At 42.3% G+C, this 17,441-nt stretch overlaps 1 protein-coding gene across 1 annotated transcript; it reads right to left on the reverse strand.

Annotated features, from left to right (window-relative positions):
• Positions 1–4,533: 4,533 nt before the first annotated feature.
• On the reverse strand, positions 4,534–11,413 carry LOC135497885 (macrophage-expressed gene 1 protein-like). The gene is made up of 2 exons (XM_064787874.1): positions 9,838–11,413; positions 4,534–6,638 (listed from the first exon to the last, which is right to left on the reverse strand). The coding sequence occupies exons 1-2, from the start codon at positions 11,293–11,295 to the stop codon at positions 6,033–6,035; spliced, it is 2,064 nt and encodes a 687-aa protein (XP_064643944.1). The 5' UTR covers positions 11,296–11,413; the 3' UTR covers positions 4,534–6,032.
• Between the last annotated feature and the right edge of the window lie 6,028 nt (positions 11,414–17,441).

Here is a 17,441-nt window from a genome sequence, read left to right on the forward strand (position 1 = left end):
AAGACTGTGAGTGTGAATTTTATCCTGATACTTAAAGGCAGAAAGGGATTTGAAGATAGTGACAAAAATGGTATTTTTCCTAATGTTTAGTCGGGATCGTGGGGTTATTGATTTTTTGCCCGTTTCTAGTATTGTGAGGATGTATTTGGTCATTTGTTTTGATGCATGAATGAAGTAATCCTGATCGCAATTATTGAAAAATTTGTGTAGAAACTTCATTTGTAGTAGAGTGTGTATATCGGTCACTTCTAATGATTTTAAAGTCTTGAATAAGGGTTTGGTGTGGGCAATGAGCAGAGCAGATAATAATAATGAAATGACCTGAAATCTATCGCCTTGTCTTTTATCTTTTTCACTAGGCTAAAGTTCATTTCTGCGACTCTTCTTTGTATCACAGAGACATCTCTGTGAGACCACCTTGTTGTCTGTTAAAGACTGCACACCAAGACATGGCTCCATAAGCAATGTCTCTTTGAGAACATCTTGGTGTCTGATTTGGACTGCACACCGAAGACTTCCCTCCATAAGGAACGCTCTAGACTCTACGAGAAAATATTGTTGACCGATTGGGACTCCACACTGAAGACATGCCTACATACCTTGGAGACCACACCGAACACGTGTCTCAATAAGGGACATCCATTTGAGACCCCCTTTTTGTCTGATCAGGACAGCACACCATAGCCTCCATAAGTGACATCTCAATGAGACCACCTTGTTGTCTGTTCGGTGCAGCACGCACACTGAAGATATGCGTCCATAAAGGACATCTCTATGAGACCATCTTGTTGTCTGATTGGACGAGACATGTCTCCATAAGTGACATATGTATGAGGACACCTTGTTGGCTGATTGTGACAGCACATTGAAGACCTGTCTCCATAAGAGACATCCATTCGAGAGCACACTGAAGACTTGCCTCAAAAAGGGACATGTCTTTGAGACCATCTAGTTGTCTGATTGAGACAAGACATGTCTTCATAAGTGACGTATGTATGAGGACACCTTGTTGGCTGATTGTGACAGCAGATTGAAGACCTGTCTCTATAAGTGGAATCCCTTCGACAGCTCACTAAAGACTTGGCTCAAAAAGGGACACGTCTTTGAGACCATCTAGTTGTCTGATTGAGACAAGACATGTCTCCATATAAAGTGACATAATGTACGGGGACACCTTGTTGGCTGATTGAGACAGCACATTGAAGACTTGTCTCCATAAAAGACATCCATTCGAGAGCACACTGAAGACTTGCCTCAAAAAGGGACATGTCTTTGAGACCATCTAGTTGTCTGATTGAGACAAGACATGTATCCATAAGTGACATATGTACGAGGACACCTTATTGGCTGATTGTGACAGCACATTGAATACCTGTCTCTAGTGGCATCCCTTGGAGAGCACACTGAAAACTTGCCTCCAAAAGGGACATCCTGTTGATACCATCTTGTATTCTGATTGAGGACTATGTTTCCATAAGTGACATCTATATGAGGACACCTTGCTGATTGGGACAGCACATCGAAGACTTGCCTCCAAAAGGGAATCTCTTTATGACAATATTGTTGTCTGATTGAGACAAGACAGTCATGTGTCCATAAGTGACACCTCCATGCGACATTTTGTTGACTTATTGGGAGGGCAAACTGAATGCGTGTCTCTATAAATATCATCTCTATGAGACTATCTTGTTGATTGATTGGGACAGCACACTGAAGACTTGTCTCCATCAGGAATATAACAGAAAAGAGGCGGCGGAAGGGGCTCTTTAGATAATGGTTGAAATTACAGCTAAAATCATCACGAATGTTTCCATTTCATCATATTTTGTTGGTAGGGCATGGATCTCAACATTATTTAGCATTCGGTGCAAATCGACTACGTTTGGAGGGTTCAAATGGACCCTTTCAATATTGGGCGGGGTACTTTTTGGGGCTATTTTCCAAAAAATTCAATTAAAAAACAAATTTACCGTGCGATGGACATATATACCAGTTTTATATGAATAAATGATTGTTCCAGATCATTTCCACCAAAAAAAGTATATTTGCCGTATTCGACTGATAAATCAGGTACTAAGGGTTGGGGTCTATAAGGATTTTCAGTTAAAGTTAACCGAAAAACCTAAAATTATGAATTATAGTTTTTTTAATCTGTTTTTGGTATGAGGGGATTACAAATGATGAAACGCACTAAAACTAAGATGTTCAGTGTGAATTACAGAAAATATAAGGGTTAGATCGGTCAAAAAGGGCCAAAATAAGACCTAATGCAATACGCCTAAGAATTGCCTAAAATCACCTCATCCACTGGGACAATTTCCTGATATATTCCCAATTCTGAACAGATCTAATTCAAGACCAACGGTCTTTTACATTTTTCTCGGTTGTTGGTGGTGCCGAACGAGTTGAAAATGCCATTTTCTGAAGGACAGTCACAATTTTGTCTTCCACATCATTTGTTTTTGTTAAAAAAATAACTCAAGTGTGGTTTTTGCATTCAAACCAGTTTTCCATGCATAAAGGAACACTACATATCTCCTTTGTAACAGAAAAACAATAGACCTTGGGATAAATCACAAATGAAATCAGAGAAAGTGTTAAAACAGACAAGGAGGAAGGATGTGACAAAGTTAAAGTGTCCTTAGCTTAAGTGACTTTATATCATATGAACAAACTTTTATATCAATATAAAGCCATGTTTAATGTAATATTATTATATTTCCTACCTTTACCGAACCATCAATGCAGTTTTTGAGCAACTGGTGAGGTTATCAGGGTTAGGGTTAGTGTTGGAACACACAAAATTCACAATACACAGAAAAGTCAGAAGTGGGCGTGATCAGGGCAGCACCGTAATTCTAACATTTTCTGCTCGTTAAATCAGATATTCTCGGATTTCTACTAGCTAGCCCAAGACATTGCGGTGATGTAGGCTCTGGTCAAGGTTTATTATCGACTGATGCAAATTTTATGTTATGTTTTGTCTTGTTTTCATGTTCAATCTCCCTCGTTTGAAAAAGCCGGCTGACATGTCATGTCTGTGTTTATACACGTGCATTTATTTACACCTAAAATACACAGTCTCAGGGCAGCTAGTGCGCGCGCAGCTAACACGCGCACATGAGCCTGCGGCGCCTAACGGCCAACCCTAAAACCAACTACTGCTTTTAGCGTTATTCCAATGTTAGTGCCCTCACAGACGGTTGCTCGGGAGAAATGGTGTCTTTCCTGATTCATGCATGGATGTTCCTTACTCGATATACCCGAATATTGTTCGGTAATGGTGTAAATAAAAATTAAAGTTTAGTAGACCAATGCATGAATTAGATCTGTTACGATAGGTATGCTTCACCTCATTTCGGTAATTTTAATAAATTTTGGTCCGAGGTAATTATATATCCGTTGTTTTTGCTTCAGGTTTGGCCTGGAGCCGAGAAGTATGTTTCATCGAGGCTGGTCTAGGTCGCTGGTAGGATCCACGCTTTTCCTTTCTTCAATGATTGACAACACAGTCAGCTCAACCTAACTCAATATCTAATACGGTGGCAGAATATTCTCATACTTCAACAAGCTAATTATATTCCATAACCTTATATCTGACAGTGTCTCGCATGCAATACTCGTGCATGATTACTGGCAGAAAGAATATGCTTCAATCAAAACATTATTACCGAGCTGTAGGTCCTTGGTTGTATACTAAGTAATCAAAACCGCTCGGGTAGATCGAAAATGAAGACCATTATCCGAGGCGGAACCGAGAGTTTTGGACGTAATTTGAGGTCCCGGATTTGGAATTCCGAAATCTTAGAGTAACCAGCCTAACTAGGCTGGTAGGCATTATTTAAGGAGCTCTAGAGGCATGTTCCTTATGACGTCAGTCTATGCATATTAATGAGGTTGTGACGTATGTAACACACATATTAAATGAGAAAATGTGACCAATGTGATTGGTTGTAATCATTTCTGTCAACAATAACACGTGGGGCATTGTGTTCACAACGTTAGATGGTCACATCAGTGTATAGTCAGTAGGCCTACAGTACAGTACAATTCCAATGTCGATCATTCATATGGGTATTCTATTGCATGCCATATTACAATATTGCATGTCATGCATGTATGATGTTGGCATTACGTGTGGTATACATGTATACATCTGATCTGTCATTTCGGCCATTATTAACTTTCCCGCCAGCACATCACTGCGCATGCGTGTTATTTAGGTCACAACTTCATTAATATGCATGAACTGACGTCACAATGCATATTTTAGAAGCATGCCTATACAGCTCCTTAAATAATGCCTACCAACTAGGCTGCATTACTCAAAGCTAAAATCGCAAAGTGCTGCTACAATCGAACATGTCACATGTTGCATATACGAATACCAAAGACGAAAATAGAAATAGAAATACGGCACGCCTGGCTCCTCGCGCCGATCCTTGCGGTCAGTGATAAGAACAGATTGTACACGTGTTCTCTTTAACCCGCAGTGAGTAGGAAACTATTCTTTATTCTCGAATATATTGAATTCTGTACATAAAGTGCAAGGCCTAACTGATAATTGACTCTAACTTAGGATTTACTTGAATGTTTATATATTTTTAAAGCTGAATGTATACACATTTTTTAAGTAGCTGTAGTACTGTGACCTCGTCCCGAGCCGTACAAACGCACGTGTTGATAGCCAAATTGACCTCTCTCTGCATCTCGAAGAGTGCGTCGACCTCACAGGACTGCTGCGAAAAGGGGGGGGGGGGATTGGGGGGGGGGATTCACTATAAAGCCACCCCCGAGCCGATCCGATGACCAGTCAGACATGACATTGAGTGATGCCGTCCTACGGTACCGTGAGGACCCGTTGCCGAATTCACAGCAGTTTACCAGTATTTCAGTTGCGATACTGTTCTCAGAAGGAGGAATTTAGTACCGTCCTCCTGTTTATCTAAAGATTTATAATTATGACCATGATGACCACACTCGTGAATATTCAAGCAATTTGATATTCACATGGGCTATAAACTTTTACTGCAATTATGTATCTCGTCATGACTAAGAACACATTCTTGAACTACTTAATCGATGTTTATCAATTTTTTACTGCCGCCCTACGGCTTGAATTTGAAAGAAAAGGGAAGATTGTACGTTGGTTGTTGAGAAGCAAGTCACTGTCCTGGGTTACTGGGACTCACATTCATTATCAGTGCCGAGTTTATAACTTCTGATCTTCACTGTCCAGTGTCTCTGGTTATCAATTCATTGATTGTAGTTATTTCAAATTGAAGCCTACGAAATTTTAAACGGCTGTTAATATTAAACCAGCGAAACAAGTCTTGTTGTTTCGTAAACTTTTATGAAATTGGTATTTGTTTTGTGGCGTGACTTAGCACTTTGCCAGGGTAACTGTGGTTAATACACCAAAATAAAAAAGAACTTACACATTAAAGGAAGTTCAGTCAAACATCCTAAACACCAGTGTCTGTTATACAGTTCACCAGTCATTGCAGTATATTTTGATAAAATTCAATAACCTGGCTGGTCAAGATGGCAAAATATCGGTGAGATAACATTACTATTCTCGCGTACCTTAAAAGCTTGGGGAAACATTGTCTTACGTAATCTACCATTGGTCTTGAAGTGAGAGACTTTGCCAGCAGCTCTGCTGGCACTGCAAAGATCTGCCTCAGTCATCAGACCACATGCATGACATGCTGTACATGGGCCTCACGGAATATAGTGGAAAGGTGTGGGATATCGGACGATAGTAATTTTTAGCTCTCTTGCGTAGACAATGTAGGTTTTCGGTTTCGGACTCGACCATTGGTCACGTCGCAAGGCGACTGCCATACTTGATTTCAAGATGGCTGCCATCAGTTCCTCTCCAAATTGTATTTTGCCCACATCATTGTTTATAGCACAGATGCAAACAACTTTTGAAAGACTCTACCCATGTTTTTGGGTACGGCCAATTCAACATCATCACTTGGCCACCTTATCAATTTGGCCCACGTTCCCATTGGACTTGTATTTAACTAAACCTGAGCAGTCTGCACACCATCTGCGTTCAAAGATGTGCTCGGATCATCTTCAAATGTGCCGTAAGGAACATTGCTGCTTCCCGACTCAAGACCACCATCTTTTTTACGGTAAACAGACACATGCCTACCGTGGCGCCGCCAAGCGACAATCGCTATCACCACTACAAGTCCTACGAAAGCAGTGACCCCTATCGTGATCCCAGCGACTTGGCCTCCATTGGTAGTCTCGTCCATCGCGTCCATAAAACTTTCTCGCTGCTCGAACATGAACTGCTTTTTGAGTTCAGCGGTCGTTGACCTGACCCAGAGTTGGGTCGTGTCATTCTTTATCCAAACCCGCCTCGATTGACCAATCAAGAAGAGCACCTCAGTCTGGTTCGGTTCTAACCCGGGTTGTGGATTGAACGGTGGTCTCCGGATATGGGGAAGGCCCTGGTCGACTAGTGCGTTCGCTTTGACGCAATAGTCGATCTCGCAGTTTTCATCCACTGTTGCTAGGTGCTGGCTGTATCCAGAGGGGCAGCGACGGGGCCAGGCATGGGATCCACTTGCGTGAACGAACCTGCTAAGTGACAGCTCGCCATTGCCCTTCGGTTCGCTCTGTAGAGAGAGAGAATGATAACATTAAATGAAAGCCACATGTTGTTAGAATTTTAGGTGAATGTTATTAACAGCGAAAATGTTTGCCCTAGGTTTCTATGAGCTGATTTTTGGGAGACACCCTGATCGAGATTCGATTAATGTCGTCCAAAATGTTCGAATTTAGGAAGCATTTATTCTGGCTTCCTATTAAAAATCAATCGTCATCGTGAATTATGTCGACCCCGTGAAATGTTTTGGAGTGTGTCCGTTTCTTCAGCGATAATCGCGAATTTCTTAAACCAGTAGGTAAGAGCTCGTTCCGCGGTTATAACGCTAACTATAACGCTAACACTATCTTTGACCTTATCATATCAAATGACGTATATCGAGTGAAGTAAACTTTGTTCCCGCGCAAGCATACACACTAACCAAGGGGTCTTCTTTGCGAGGATACAATGCGGGTTGGATAATACGGAGTTTTCACAAAGACCCCGAAACACCAACGCCCTCACCTATCATTTTGTTCGGCGTCTTTATCAGAAGATCGAACAAAGGTTAGGCGTTTGCGTAGGCGTGCCGGAGGCTTTGAGAAAACTCTGTATACCTCTTTCCGACACTGCGATCAGTGGGGTCCCACTTTCGCCTCACTGAAATACGGTTCGTATTTGGAACAGTAGTAAGCGAGCCGATTCAGCGTAAAAAAATGCGGTTCAACTGTATTGTGCCTGGTCAATGACGACCCAATCTCAGACCGGCATGATGTGACTCGTAATGGCACTCTAAGAAATTATCAAAATCACTGTTACCAAAAATGTGGTTGTTAATGTTTTAACGAAGTCGTCATAAGAAATACGCAAGAGGCCAAAGAAAAACGTTATAGGCGTATACAGGGGTTGGGGGTGGGGGGGGGGGGGGGGGGGGGTAAGGGACCGAAAATCCCACGAAAACGAGACATTTTCAGTCGAAGCGAGGCATTTTCCTTCGTCTGCTAACGGAAACAAAAAAAATGTGAAGTTTTATCCCCTTCGAACAGCAAAGAGCTCAGGACTGGGACCGCACATCCTAGAATGGGACAATACATCCCGGAATGCGACCAAACATCCAAGCAATGGCGGACGAAAATCATTTTGATAAGGTTTTTTGCTTGCATTTGTCCTTCATACTCGTCTTAGAGAACGTTATTCGCAACACTGGCTCCATCAAGCAGAGCATTTCTTATTGAGCTAAATGATAACGGCAATTATGTTACGTATATACATCCAAGAAATCGGGAATTTCAATAGTATTGTCGGCCTCAAAAATTTATATCGAGGGTATTCAAGTGTGACGAACAGCGAAATTAAGTCATGTAATGCTGTTTAATGGCGATTTGTTATGCCGTCTGAAGAAGGTACTCGCTGACCTTGATGGTAATAACATTCTCTGAGACGAGTATGAAGGACAAATGCAAGCAAAAAACCTTATCAAAATTATTTTCGTCCACCATTGCTTGGATATTTGGTCCCATTCCGGGATGTATTGTCCCATTCTAGGGATGTGCGGTCTCATTCCTGAGCTCTTTGCTGTTCGAAGGGGATAAAACTTCACATTATTTTTGTTTCTTTTAGCAGACGAAAGAAAATGCCTCGCTTCGACTGAAAATGCCTCGTTTTTGTGGGATGTTTGGTCCCATACCCCCCCCCCCCCCCACACCTCCCCTCCTATAGAGAAATTGAAAATACATATGCTACATTATAAGCCTGAATTTATATATCGTCAAAAGAAATACTTGAAATAATGCTAAGTTAACTCAGAGTGGTATCGTAAAGTGTGCTGCGAGGTTCGTTGAAATTACATATAAAATCAGAAACGGAGTCTAGAACGACAATGAGAGTGGCAACCGCCGACTAGGGCAAGCTTTATTTTTAATATACTATAGTACTCAACATAACATGGCCTACATATAGGCCATTACTCATTTCTGTCCAGTATAACGATATATAAAGCACGTCGGTGTAACTCGATGTAAATTGTGTCTCATAAGTCTTTACAGGCTGGCTATTCTGTATAGGTGTCACAGAAAACAAATATAACATGTATCTGAAACTCACAACTACAGATCATACTGGACATAGTTCCTATGTGCATCGAAAAGTACGAGGGCGGATGAATAAGCCTTGTCACTTTTTAGTGCCGAGGCAAAATCGGAAGGGTCGCATCATGCCGAAATCTCAGTGCTTTATTGATATAAATCCTTGGTAGCCTTTGCGTAAATTTCGGGGTTTTATCATTATCCATTGACCCTTGAATGTCAATTCAATTATAACCAATAAGCAGGTTGTGAATTTTCGTCAGAATTTTGGCAACATGCTTTTTATACAAATTTTCAGGATTCTAAAATAACTACCACATTTTCCTTTCAGCAACAATGGATAATCAACATACATGTGCACACTTCTTCTGAAAATTACAGACATATTGCAGTATTTAAAGGGTTGGCCATACGCACCACGATTTTGGTTAGAACTCGAAATCGTAAAGCAATTAGGAGTTATTCAAAATGAAGTGAATGCCAATTCAAAATATGGGAGGCCGTTCTCTGAAAGACAAAGAACAGTCTCCCACCCTTGGAATTGGCATTTGCTTCATATGAAGGAGTTTTAACTTCATTGGGATTTCAAGTTATAGCCAAAATGGTTGTTCCTATTGCCAACCATTAAAGCGGTCTGATTATCGTTCCAACAACGATAAGTGGTTCGGACAAGCCTCCCTTTCGTGACCGAAGACATTTTAGGAAAATGTTACCAAGTTTACAACTTGAAACATGAGAGTTTTAGAACAACTGGGAATCAATCGCCAGTTTTCGATACTATAAATTGTGTCTGCATTTTTGTATCACCTAACCCCGCATTCATCCTAATTGAGGCTAAAATGTATAGACTGACATTGCCGTCTTTTGACGAGCTCATGAAAGTTGCATCTTTGGAGTAAACGTGCTGTCAAAAGTCAGTGATAACCCCATTTGAAATGAAAGCCCTGTTGCCAAAACTTTTTGCATATGTCTAAATTGATAAGATTTTGGACCGATGTTTTCGGTAATAGCTCAACAAATAGCCTACCAATGCCATCAGGCTCAGGATCCAGTCAAAAATACCATTGGTGCATAGTGTTAGCGTAAACGAACGATCTCTTACTTGTTTACTCTCTTTAATATCGCTCAAAGCGACTTTTGACTTACCTTCAAACGTGCGTTAAAGACCAGTGGATTCCCCGACTTACAGCTAAAGAAACCAGCGAACGGCACGGAGTATCTGTAGCCGAGTTCGTAGTCGTCACTCACGCAGACTTTCATGTGCTCTCCCAGTCGAAGGGGGTAGTAGTACACTGGGCAGCCTTGGCTTTTGGTCAGCGGGTTCGAACTAGTCGCTGTGAAAACCCCACCGAAGAGGAACCCGGAGTCATGTTGGACTTCGCCTGTCGCTGCGCACCAATAAGCCTTATGTGTGGCGACACTTCGATGGTACTTCCACCACCACGGCCAGCAGAACCAAATAAGCCACACGTCGCATTTTTTATGTGTTTCATATTTTGACACTGTTCCCTCGTTCAGCAAGATCGCTTCGTAGTTGTTCGGACAACGGTAATCATCAGTCAGTGGGTTCTTTTGCAGTAAATCTCCACAGATATATCCCGCACTCGATTCCGGGTCCATGTCGCATGTTTGATACACGCCGCCAAATGTAAAGTTATTACTCGGCGCTTTGCATGAACCGTCGTCCAAGTTTGCCTGGAAGTTAAAGTTCTTACTATCAACGCTAGTACATCCATGAATCGTGTTGAACTTGTAGTATCGATTTATTATCTTCTCCAAGCCTGCTGTCACCTTGATCAGTGTCGGGAGTGGCACCTCCGGCATATTCTGTGGCGTGATGATGAAGTGTAGTGGGTCACCTGAGCGGTCGATTGCAACCAAGCCATTATTAAGTCCATCCTCCCAGTTGTTGATGGTGAAGTTCACCCGGAAAGGTGGACCCCCATAGGTCAGTATCTGAGAGTATGTCCGATTGTTTAAATATTCCTTTGAGAACGTCTCACTTGACGAATGACTGAAACCTGCACTAAAACCAATCTTTCCAAAAAAGTTCGCACTAGCAGATGCCTTGAGCTCGCTTTTCTGGTTCTCGTAATTGGAGGAAAAGGTGCTCTTGACTTGATCGACTTGTGCAAGAGTTGCCCCGGCGTCAATTGCTGTTACAACATGGGTTCCGAAGTCCCTGACGATAAGCTGTAGAAGATAGTCCGCCATCTTGGTGTTGTTGTTCGCAACGTAAGCGGCTATGTCCATCATCCTCGCCTTGAAATTCGGATGCAATTGGACGTCTGGGTTCATGCGAATCGTGTACATGTGGTATCGCAGCATAACTCTCGTAGTGATGGATTTGTCGTTGACCTGGTGCTTTTTAATGCTCTGGTGTTCTTCCGAGAAAGACCCGCTCACCACAGAGTAGAACGATGCATCCGCGTTGATCGATGATGACGTAATGCTAGTATAGTTACTCCAATGTTCGATCAATTCACCAAACGTCTCGACTTTGCTTTTCTTCAGAGGCAAGACGTACGTGGAATCCGGGATCAAAGATACATCATCTTCTGTCATCAGGCACCTGCTGTAGTTCATCAAGGCGACTTGCCCCATGTCAACATTACGAAGATTGTCCCAGCCTCCGCCCGGAAGCGCTTCGAATCTAATCAGGCCCTTCCTTGCAGGACAATTCCTAAAGTCTCCCGAATATATTGGCTTGTCTGCACCCGAACTATATGTACCTTTATCATCTGCGAGTAAGGCCGAGCTATGGGTGACTACACATACAAGTAGCGCGCAAGGGACGCCTCTCGCCATGTCTGTTGCGAATCAACCACAAGCTACCGCTGCTACCGAATGAGTTGGAAACAATATTGCTTCGATCATTTGATACGTCCTATCATTTCTGCGCGATACAACCCTGGACAAAGAGCCTGTGGGATTAGGCCAACTTTGTCACGCGACTTCCGAAAACTTTTTTTTTCCATCACGGGACATGTCCGATCAGTAGTATGACATTTGGGATTTCCTGTATTCAATAGGTTGTGGACACGATCACTGGAATAATTATCTACAGGCTGTTTCAGAAGATTTTTTGTCGTTTTAGGCCATTGCTGTACGTGGGACGTGGACCCAATAGAATTTTCAGAAAAGGGCTTTCCCAGTCTCAAGGAACTACTGAAGGGAAACCCATTGCATAGTCATTTCACTATCAAAATCACCTGATGTTGTTGTCAGCAATAATTATATACATGTACATGGCTTTATTTAAAATTTCATTCTGCATGGCAATCAATAGCTTTGGTAGCTAGGTACAAAAAATATTCTGGCATGTCTGGTGCATCTTAATAGTTGTTGATTATACAACTAAGAACCTAAGGAATATCTTCTGAATTTTCGACCTTTGAAGCAGCCTCCAGTTAGTATTGAAACCATGTGCTTATGCAAAACATGAATGGATGAAGTAAGCCTGCTTATCTCAAAGTAAGCGCAATCTATTTCATGACATCTAGCATGTCGAACTAGTTGCACGAAGTTGTCAGGTCCATCTATTAAAACAAGGACAGAAGTGGATCTAAACTGATGAAAACAAGTGAACGAAGAGGGATAGGCCAACACATTTTGAAATTGCAGAAACATCCTCTCCTTTTTAAAAAAACGGAGATTATGTTTTCAACTTTTAAATCAAAATACTTTTTTACTCTTCTACGGTGAAAGATATGTGGACCGTTTTAACGGGAGAGCATGAACACAATTACATGTACCTTTAAATTAGAACAGCCTTTTCATGTAAAAAGCGAGTTTGAAAAAATTAAACACTTCTAAATTTTTCTCAATAAATTACCGAAAAATAGATTTTTGCTTCAAAAACGCAGCATCCAGAAATCGATGATGATGAGGACGATGATGATCATCATCATCTAATTTGTGCCGTCATCGTCGTTAATTATTTCTAAGATCTAAATACAATGTTTTGCCCTCATAAAGATTAATCCAAATTTTGCCCTCAGAGGCCCGAAACAATGTGGACGTGTTGATGCTTTTGCAGCAGACTGTAGCAGTGCAATGTAACTTTAGCATATAATAGTTGAACTTCCTGATTGACAATGGCTTAATCAGTTCTCTACAAATACCATCAGGACATGTATAACCGTAATGTAGTGGGATATTCAACAGTTTTGTGATTCTTGGTTTTTAAGAATAGAAAATGGTTTATTTTCCGAGTAATGAGCATGTTTTGGCCTGCGCTTTAGCGCTGAGTGGTGTGAGATATACCTGATCGTATAAACACTGTTGGGAAGGCACCGTCATGCTTAAAACTTATAGAATGTTTTATGATATGTACATTGGTTTTGAGCCATCTCATCAGACACGAACTAAAGCATGTGCCTGTCACAAGTTTGCCATTATTTAGAACTTAATTATTCGGGTAACAATTACACTGTACATAGCGCATGTGCAGAGGACATTTTTCGTCGAATTATTGGTCGTTCATCGATAAATTACTGTTTTGCACCTATGCTTAGTTTGTAGACTGATTAAAGTGAGCTTTATCATGACTTACAGTAAATTGCCCGAAAGTGCTGCGTGGGATCAAATGACTCTGGCGAAACAGGCGCCCTGAAACCCGCTTAATAGCGCCTATACAGTATAATAATAATAATATTATTATTATTATTATTTTCATTATTATTATCATCAAAACCTCCAAGTAGGAGAACATATACAAAAAGTACAGGTACAGGAACAACATGAAAATACAAACAAATACAGAGCTTAAAAAGCACGCACCAGTAATCTGACCAGACTCTTCTCAGCTGAGCCGGGGGCGCCGTATCTGTCGTCGAGGAGGAGAGACCTAAGCGAGTCAACTACGCCATCCTTGCCTACAGAGACGCCACTACCTCGGCAAAGCGAGTGGGGCCAGTCAGAAAAAGCAAGGACAACAGATGACACAATACGAGACACAGAGTATAAAAGGGTGCTGACAGTACAGTCGCGCCCGGCTATAAAATCGGTTGAGAGTGCAACATTAATGTCGCGTGCCGGTGTGCAAGGGATAGTAGTCCTAGGGCTAATAGTCCGTGTAACAATAGCCCGCATTGCTAAATGTTTTGGTTAGGGTTAGCGGTACAATATATCATGCTGCTTAATTGATCAAATACAATGCTACCGGACTATGACTCCAGGGGGACTATATCCGCTGTCACACCGGGGATCGCTGCTTAAAAGTCCTATTGTAAAGTAAAAGTATACTAGTCTGTTAAGAATAATAGAAGACCCTGATTCAATAGAAATGGCCATAAGGAGTTTGCTGTGGTGTGACCGCTAAGGCAAACCGAGCACCCGTTTGATATTATTACTCGATCTGGAAGCTATTTTACAAATTCAGATCATGATTATTCTCGGTAACACTAAAACACCCAGATGTAGCAATCGGTAGAGTGGCAGTTTTCTAGGCTTTCCCTGGCATCGTTTGGATTATAATTTCCTCGATCCATTAAAAGTGTGCTAACATATATTGAGATGTAATTTTCCAATCCTTCTCATACTTGATGAAGGAACAGTTTGTGCCGTAAGCTTGTATCGGGTCCTCGGACCAAATAACAGTTGATCATGAAAAATGTGTTATCTTCTCTATTTTCCTGTTGTGTAGCAGATCGAGTAACTCCTTGGTACCAAAGAGAGACTTATCCTTTCTTGTTCGATGGTTCACTGACCAAAGATCGCCTGAGTGACCTTTAAACCTTTTTGTAGATGGTTATTTCTGATAAGCTATAGTACCTTATATTATTAGTTAGGCGAATTTGGCAATACTGCATAATGTCATCATGCAGTGTTTCTCTTTTGGCATCGGCGAGAGCGACACCTGCATATGCAACCACGAGCCCATGACTGCTGAGCACATACTAGGAAGATGCTCAAGTTTTGCAGACCTGAGGAAGGAGACCTGGCCAGAGGGAGCACGAATCCATGACCAGTTATATGGAGATCTCCAGCAGCTACGCAGGACCACCGACTTTATAATAAAATCCGGACTGACTGTCTAAAACGTGGTGAACGAAAGAAGAAGAAGAAGTGTTTCTCTCATTGTTTAGTGAAGGCTTAAACACAGACGCGACAATAATTTTCGCGAAGTTCTAAAATATGGAAAAGCATTTAACAAATGTGAATGATATTGGGCTATCGATACAGGTCTTCCTGTGACCATGCTGTGACAGAGGCCGACCATATATTTCAGCCAATGAATGCCCCCTAACAGAACATTGTATTACAGTGTATATACAGACAGTGTAGACTTCACCATTTGTGTGCTTGAGTCAGTACGTCCTGTCTTGTTCTGCATGTCCGTGTTGCATGGGCTGAACTTTTTATGTGTCCCCACCAAAACGAATGTGCATCACAACTACCAATATTACAGTCCTTGACATCTGTATCGGGAGGCATTTTATAATCAGACTCATCATCATCATCATCATCGATCGACTGCGCAGCAGGCGGCCACAAGCTTCCTCCAACCAACCCTATCCTGGGCCAATTCCTCAATTTGTTTTGGTTCCAGCGGTCCTATGAGAGATTTGATATACGTCAGATAAGGCATTCGCTGGCGGCCAGGGCGTCTCCTGCCGTGCGTCGGTTGGTATAGTGCATACAATCTAGCTGGCTCATTGCTTGGCATCCGTAAAATATGTCCCAGGAACGTCAATTGGCGGAGGTGCACACAATGTATTAGGGGGGTGCACTTCACCAGTGAGTACACTGTTGTATTTGATACATGGTCGGTCCGCTTGATATTTAACATGATCCTGTAGCATGATGTTGCAAACGCGTTGATGTTGTTTTCCATGTGTGTGGTAATCACCCAGGACTCACATCCGTATAACAGTACGGTGAGGCAGGTGGTAGTGAAGAGGCGCACTTTTGTACTGATCGATATGGTTTGACTTCTCCAGAGTTTCTCGAGCTTCCAGAAGGCAGACCAGGCGAGGGCTTTTCTTCTCTTCAGGTCAGCTGCACTTGAGTCCATCATGGAGCCCAGATACTTGAAGTCAGTCACATGCTGTATGGGTTCTCCATATACTTTTAGTGGTGTACTTGTATCGCAGTGGCGTGTCATATACTCTGTTTTTGGGACGTTTATCATCAATCCGATGTCTTTGGCACTGTCCGTCGTTCTGTCGATCTGATGCTTTGCGTGTGGTGCTATAGACTCCAAGAGTGCGATATCATCTGCGAAGTCCAGATCATTGAGCCGCCTTGCAGGATATCGCCTAGAAGCGCGGGGATGAGTTACAACTCCACTGTCACCACCTAAGGTGGCCTTTTGCAGCAGGAAGTCTACCAAGATGATGAATAGGAATGGAGCAAGAACATCACCCTGGAGCACTCCGGTCGTGACACCAAAGGTTTCCGAGATGCCACCATTGACTGTTACAGCGCTTTGGGAGTCTGTGTACAGGACCTTTATGGCGTCCACTAACTTCTTCGGGATTCCATAGCTGCGCAGGATGGCAAACATAGCAGTCCTGTTGATGGAGTCAAAGGCCTTCCTAAAGTCAATTAAAGTGACATTCAGTGGGAGTTGTTGGTCCTGGAAGCCCCCCATAATCCTTCGTAGGGTATGTGTCTGCTGGATACAGCTTCTTCCCCTCCGGAAGCCAGCCTGGTTATTTCTCAGGAGTGGATCGACTTGATCACGGATTCTATTGAAAAGAATCTTGTTGTAGACCTTGGCAGCGATGGACATGAGACTGATTCCCCTGTATTTGGTCATCATGAATAGGTTTCTCTTCTTTGGCAGAGGAACGATGATGTTTGTAGTCCACTGTTTGGGGGGCTGCAGAGTTGTGTACACCTCGACACAGAACTTGTGGATGATTTCAGCCATTGGGGCTCCACCTCCTTGGAGAACTTCTGCGGTTATGGCACAATCCAGACCTGCGGCGCGGTTCTTTTTCATCGCGGCAATGGCTTTCTCTGTCTCCCTCCGTGTTGGTGGGTCGGTGCATATTGGTAGGTCTTCATCCGCTGGGGGTGGGAGATTGTCTGATGTGTGTCCTGTGCTGTTGTTAAGCAAGGAGCTGAAGTACTTTCCCCATTCTTCAAGGAGCTCATGGTCGTTTGATGGCTGTGTTCCATCGAGTTTCTTGACCTTGGTGGCCGAGTTCTGATTTTTCCCAGAAAGGGCATGGATCAACTTCCATGTCATACTATACTGGCCTCTCTTGTTTGCCTCCTCCAGCTCCTCTAGCTGCTTGTCCAGACTAATAACCTTTAACAATGCATCTTATGATTGAGAGTCGGCCTCCCCATATTGTTTTTCTGGTGAACAGAGAAATGAAGCGTAGGAACACTCTTTGAAATATTTGTAATATGTTTGATCTTTTGAAAAACCTTGGTTTTTCGGCCAGCACAAATATGCACTCCTGTGTGGAGGTGCAGCGACGCGACAAAGCAGAGTAAGAAGGTTTCCACAGTCTCAAAAACCTCTACGGGGTGTGTATTTTGTTTCCGAAAGATTTCCTAAGATTTTTTCAGAACCTCACCAACATTTATTTCTAATACTAAGAGTACGTGTGCCCTACATTAACAATAGTTTAGATGGTGCAACCATTTTCAACCATTCCACTGCTGCATCGAACACACAAGTTTATCTTTATCAAAAAATCTTTTTTTCTTATTTCAGGTAGGGGTGTTTTCACTGAAGTCCCTTTTGAAAAAAGTGACTTCCTCTTGATTTACAAGGGGGAGATAATAAA

The sequence above is a fragment of the Lineus longissimus genome, chromosome 13 (assembly GCF_910592395.1).
Source record: "Lineus longissimus chromosome 13, tnLinLong1.2, whole genome shotgun sequence".
In the NCBI taxonomy this organism is placed as follows: domain Eukaryota; kingdom Metazoa; phylum Nemertea; class Pilidiophora; order Heteronemertea; family Lineidae; genus Lineus; species Lineus longissimus.

Coding starts and splice junctions, on each gene's coding strand:
- LOC135497885 (XM_064787874.1), bottom strand. CDS start 11,295: ATGGGGCAAGTCGCCTTGATGAACTACAGCAGGTGCCTGATGACAGAA. Junction 6,639..9,837: donor TCTTTAACGCACGTTTGAAG/GTAAGTCAAAAG, acceptor CTCTCTCTACAG/AGCGAACCGAAGGGCAATGG.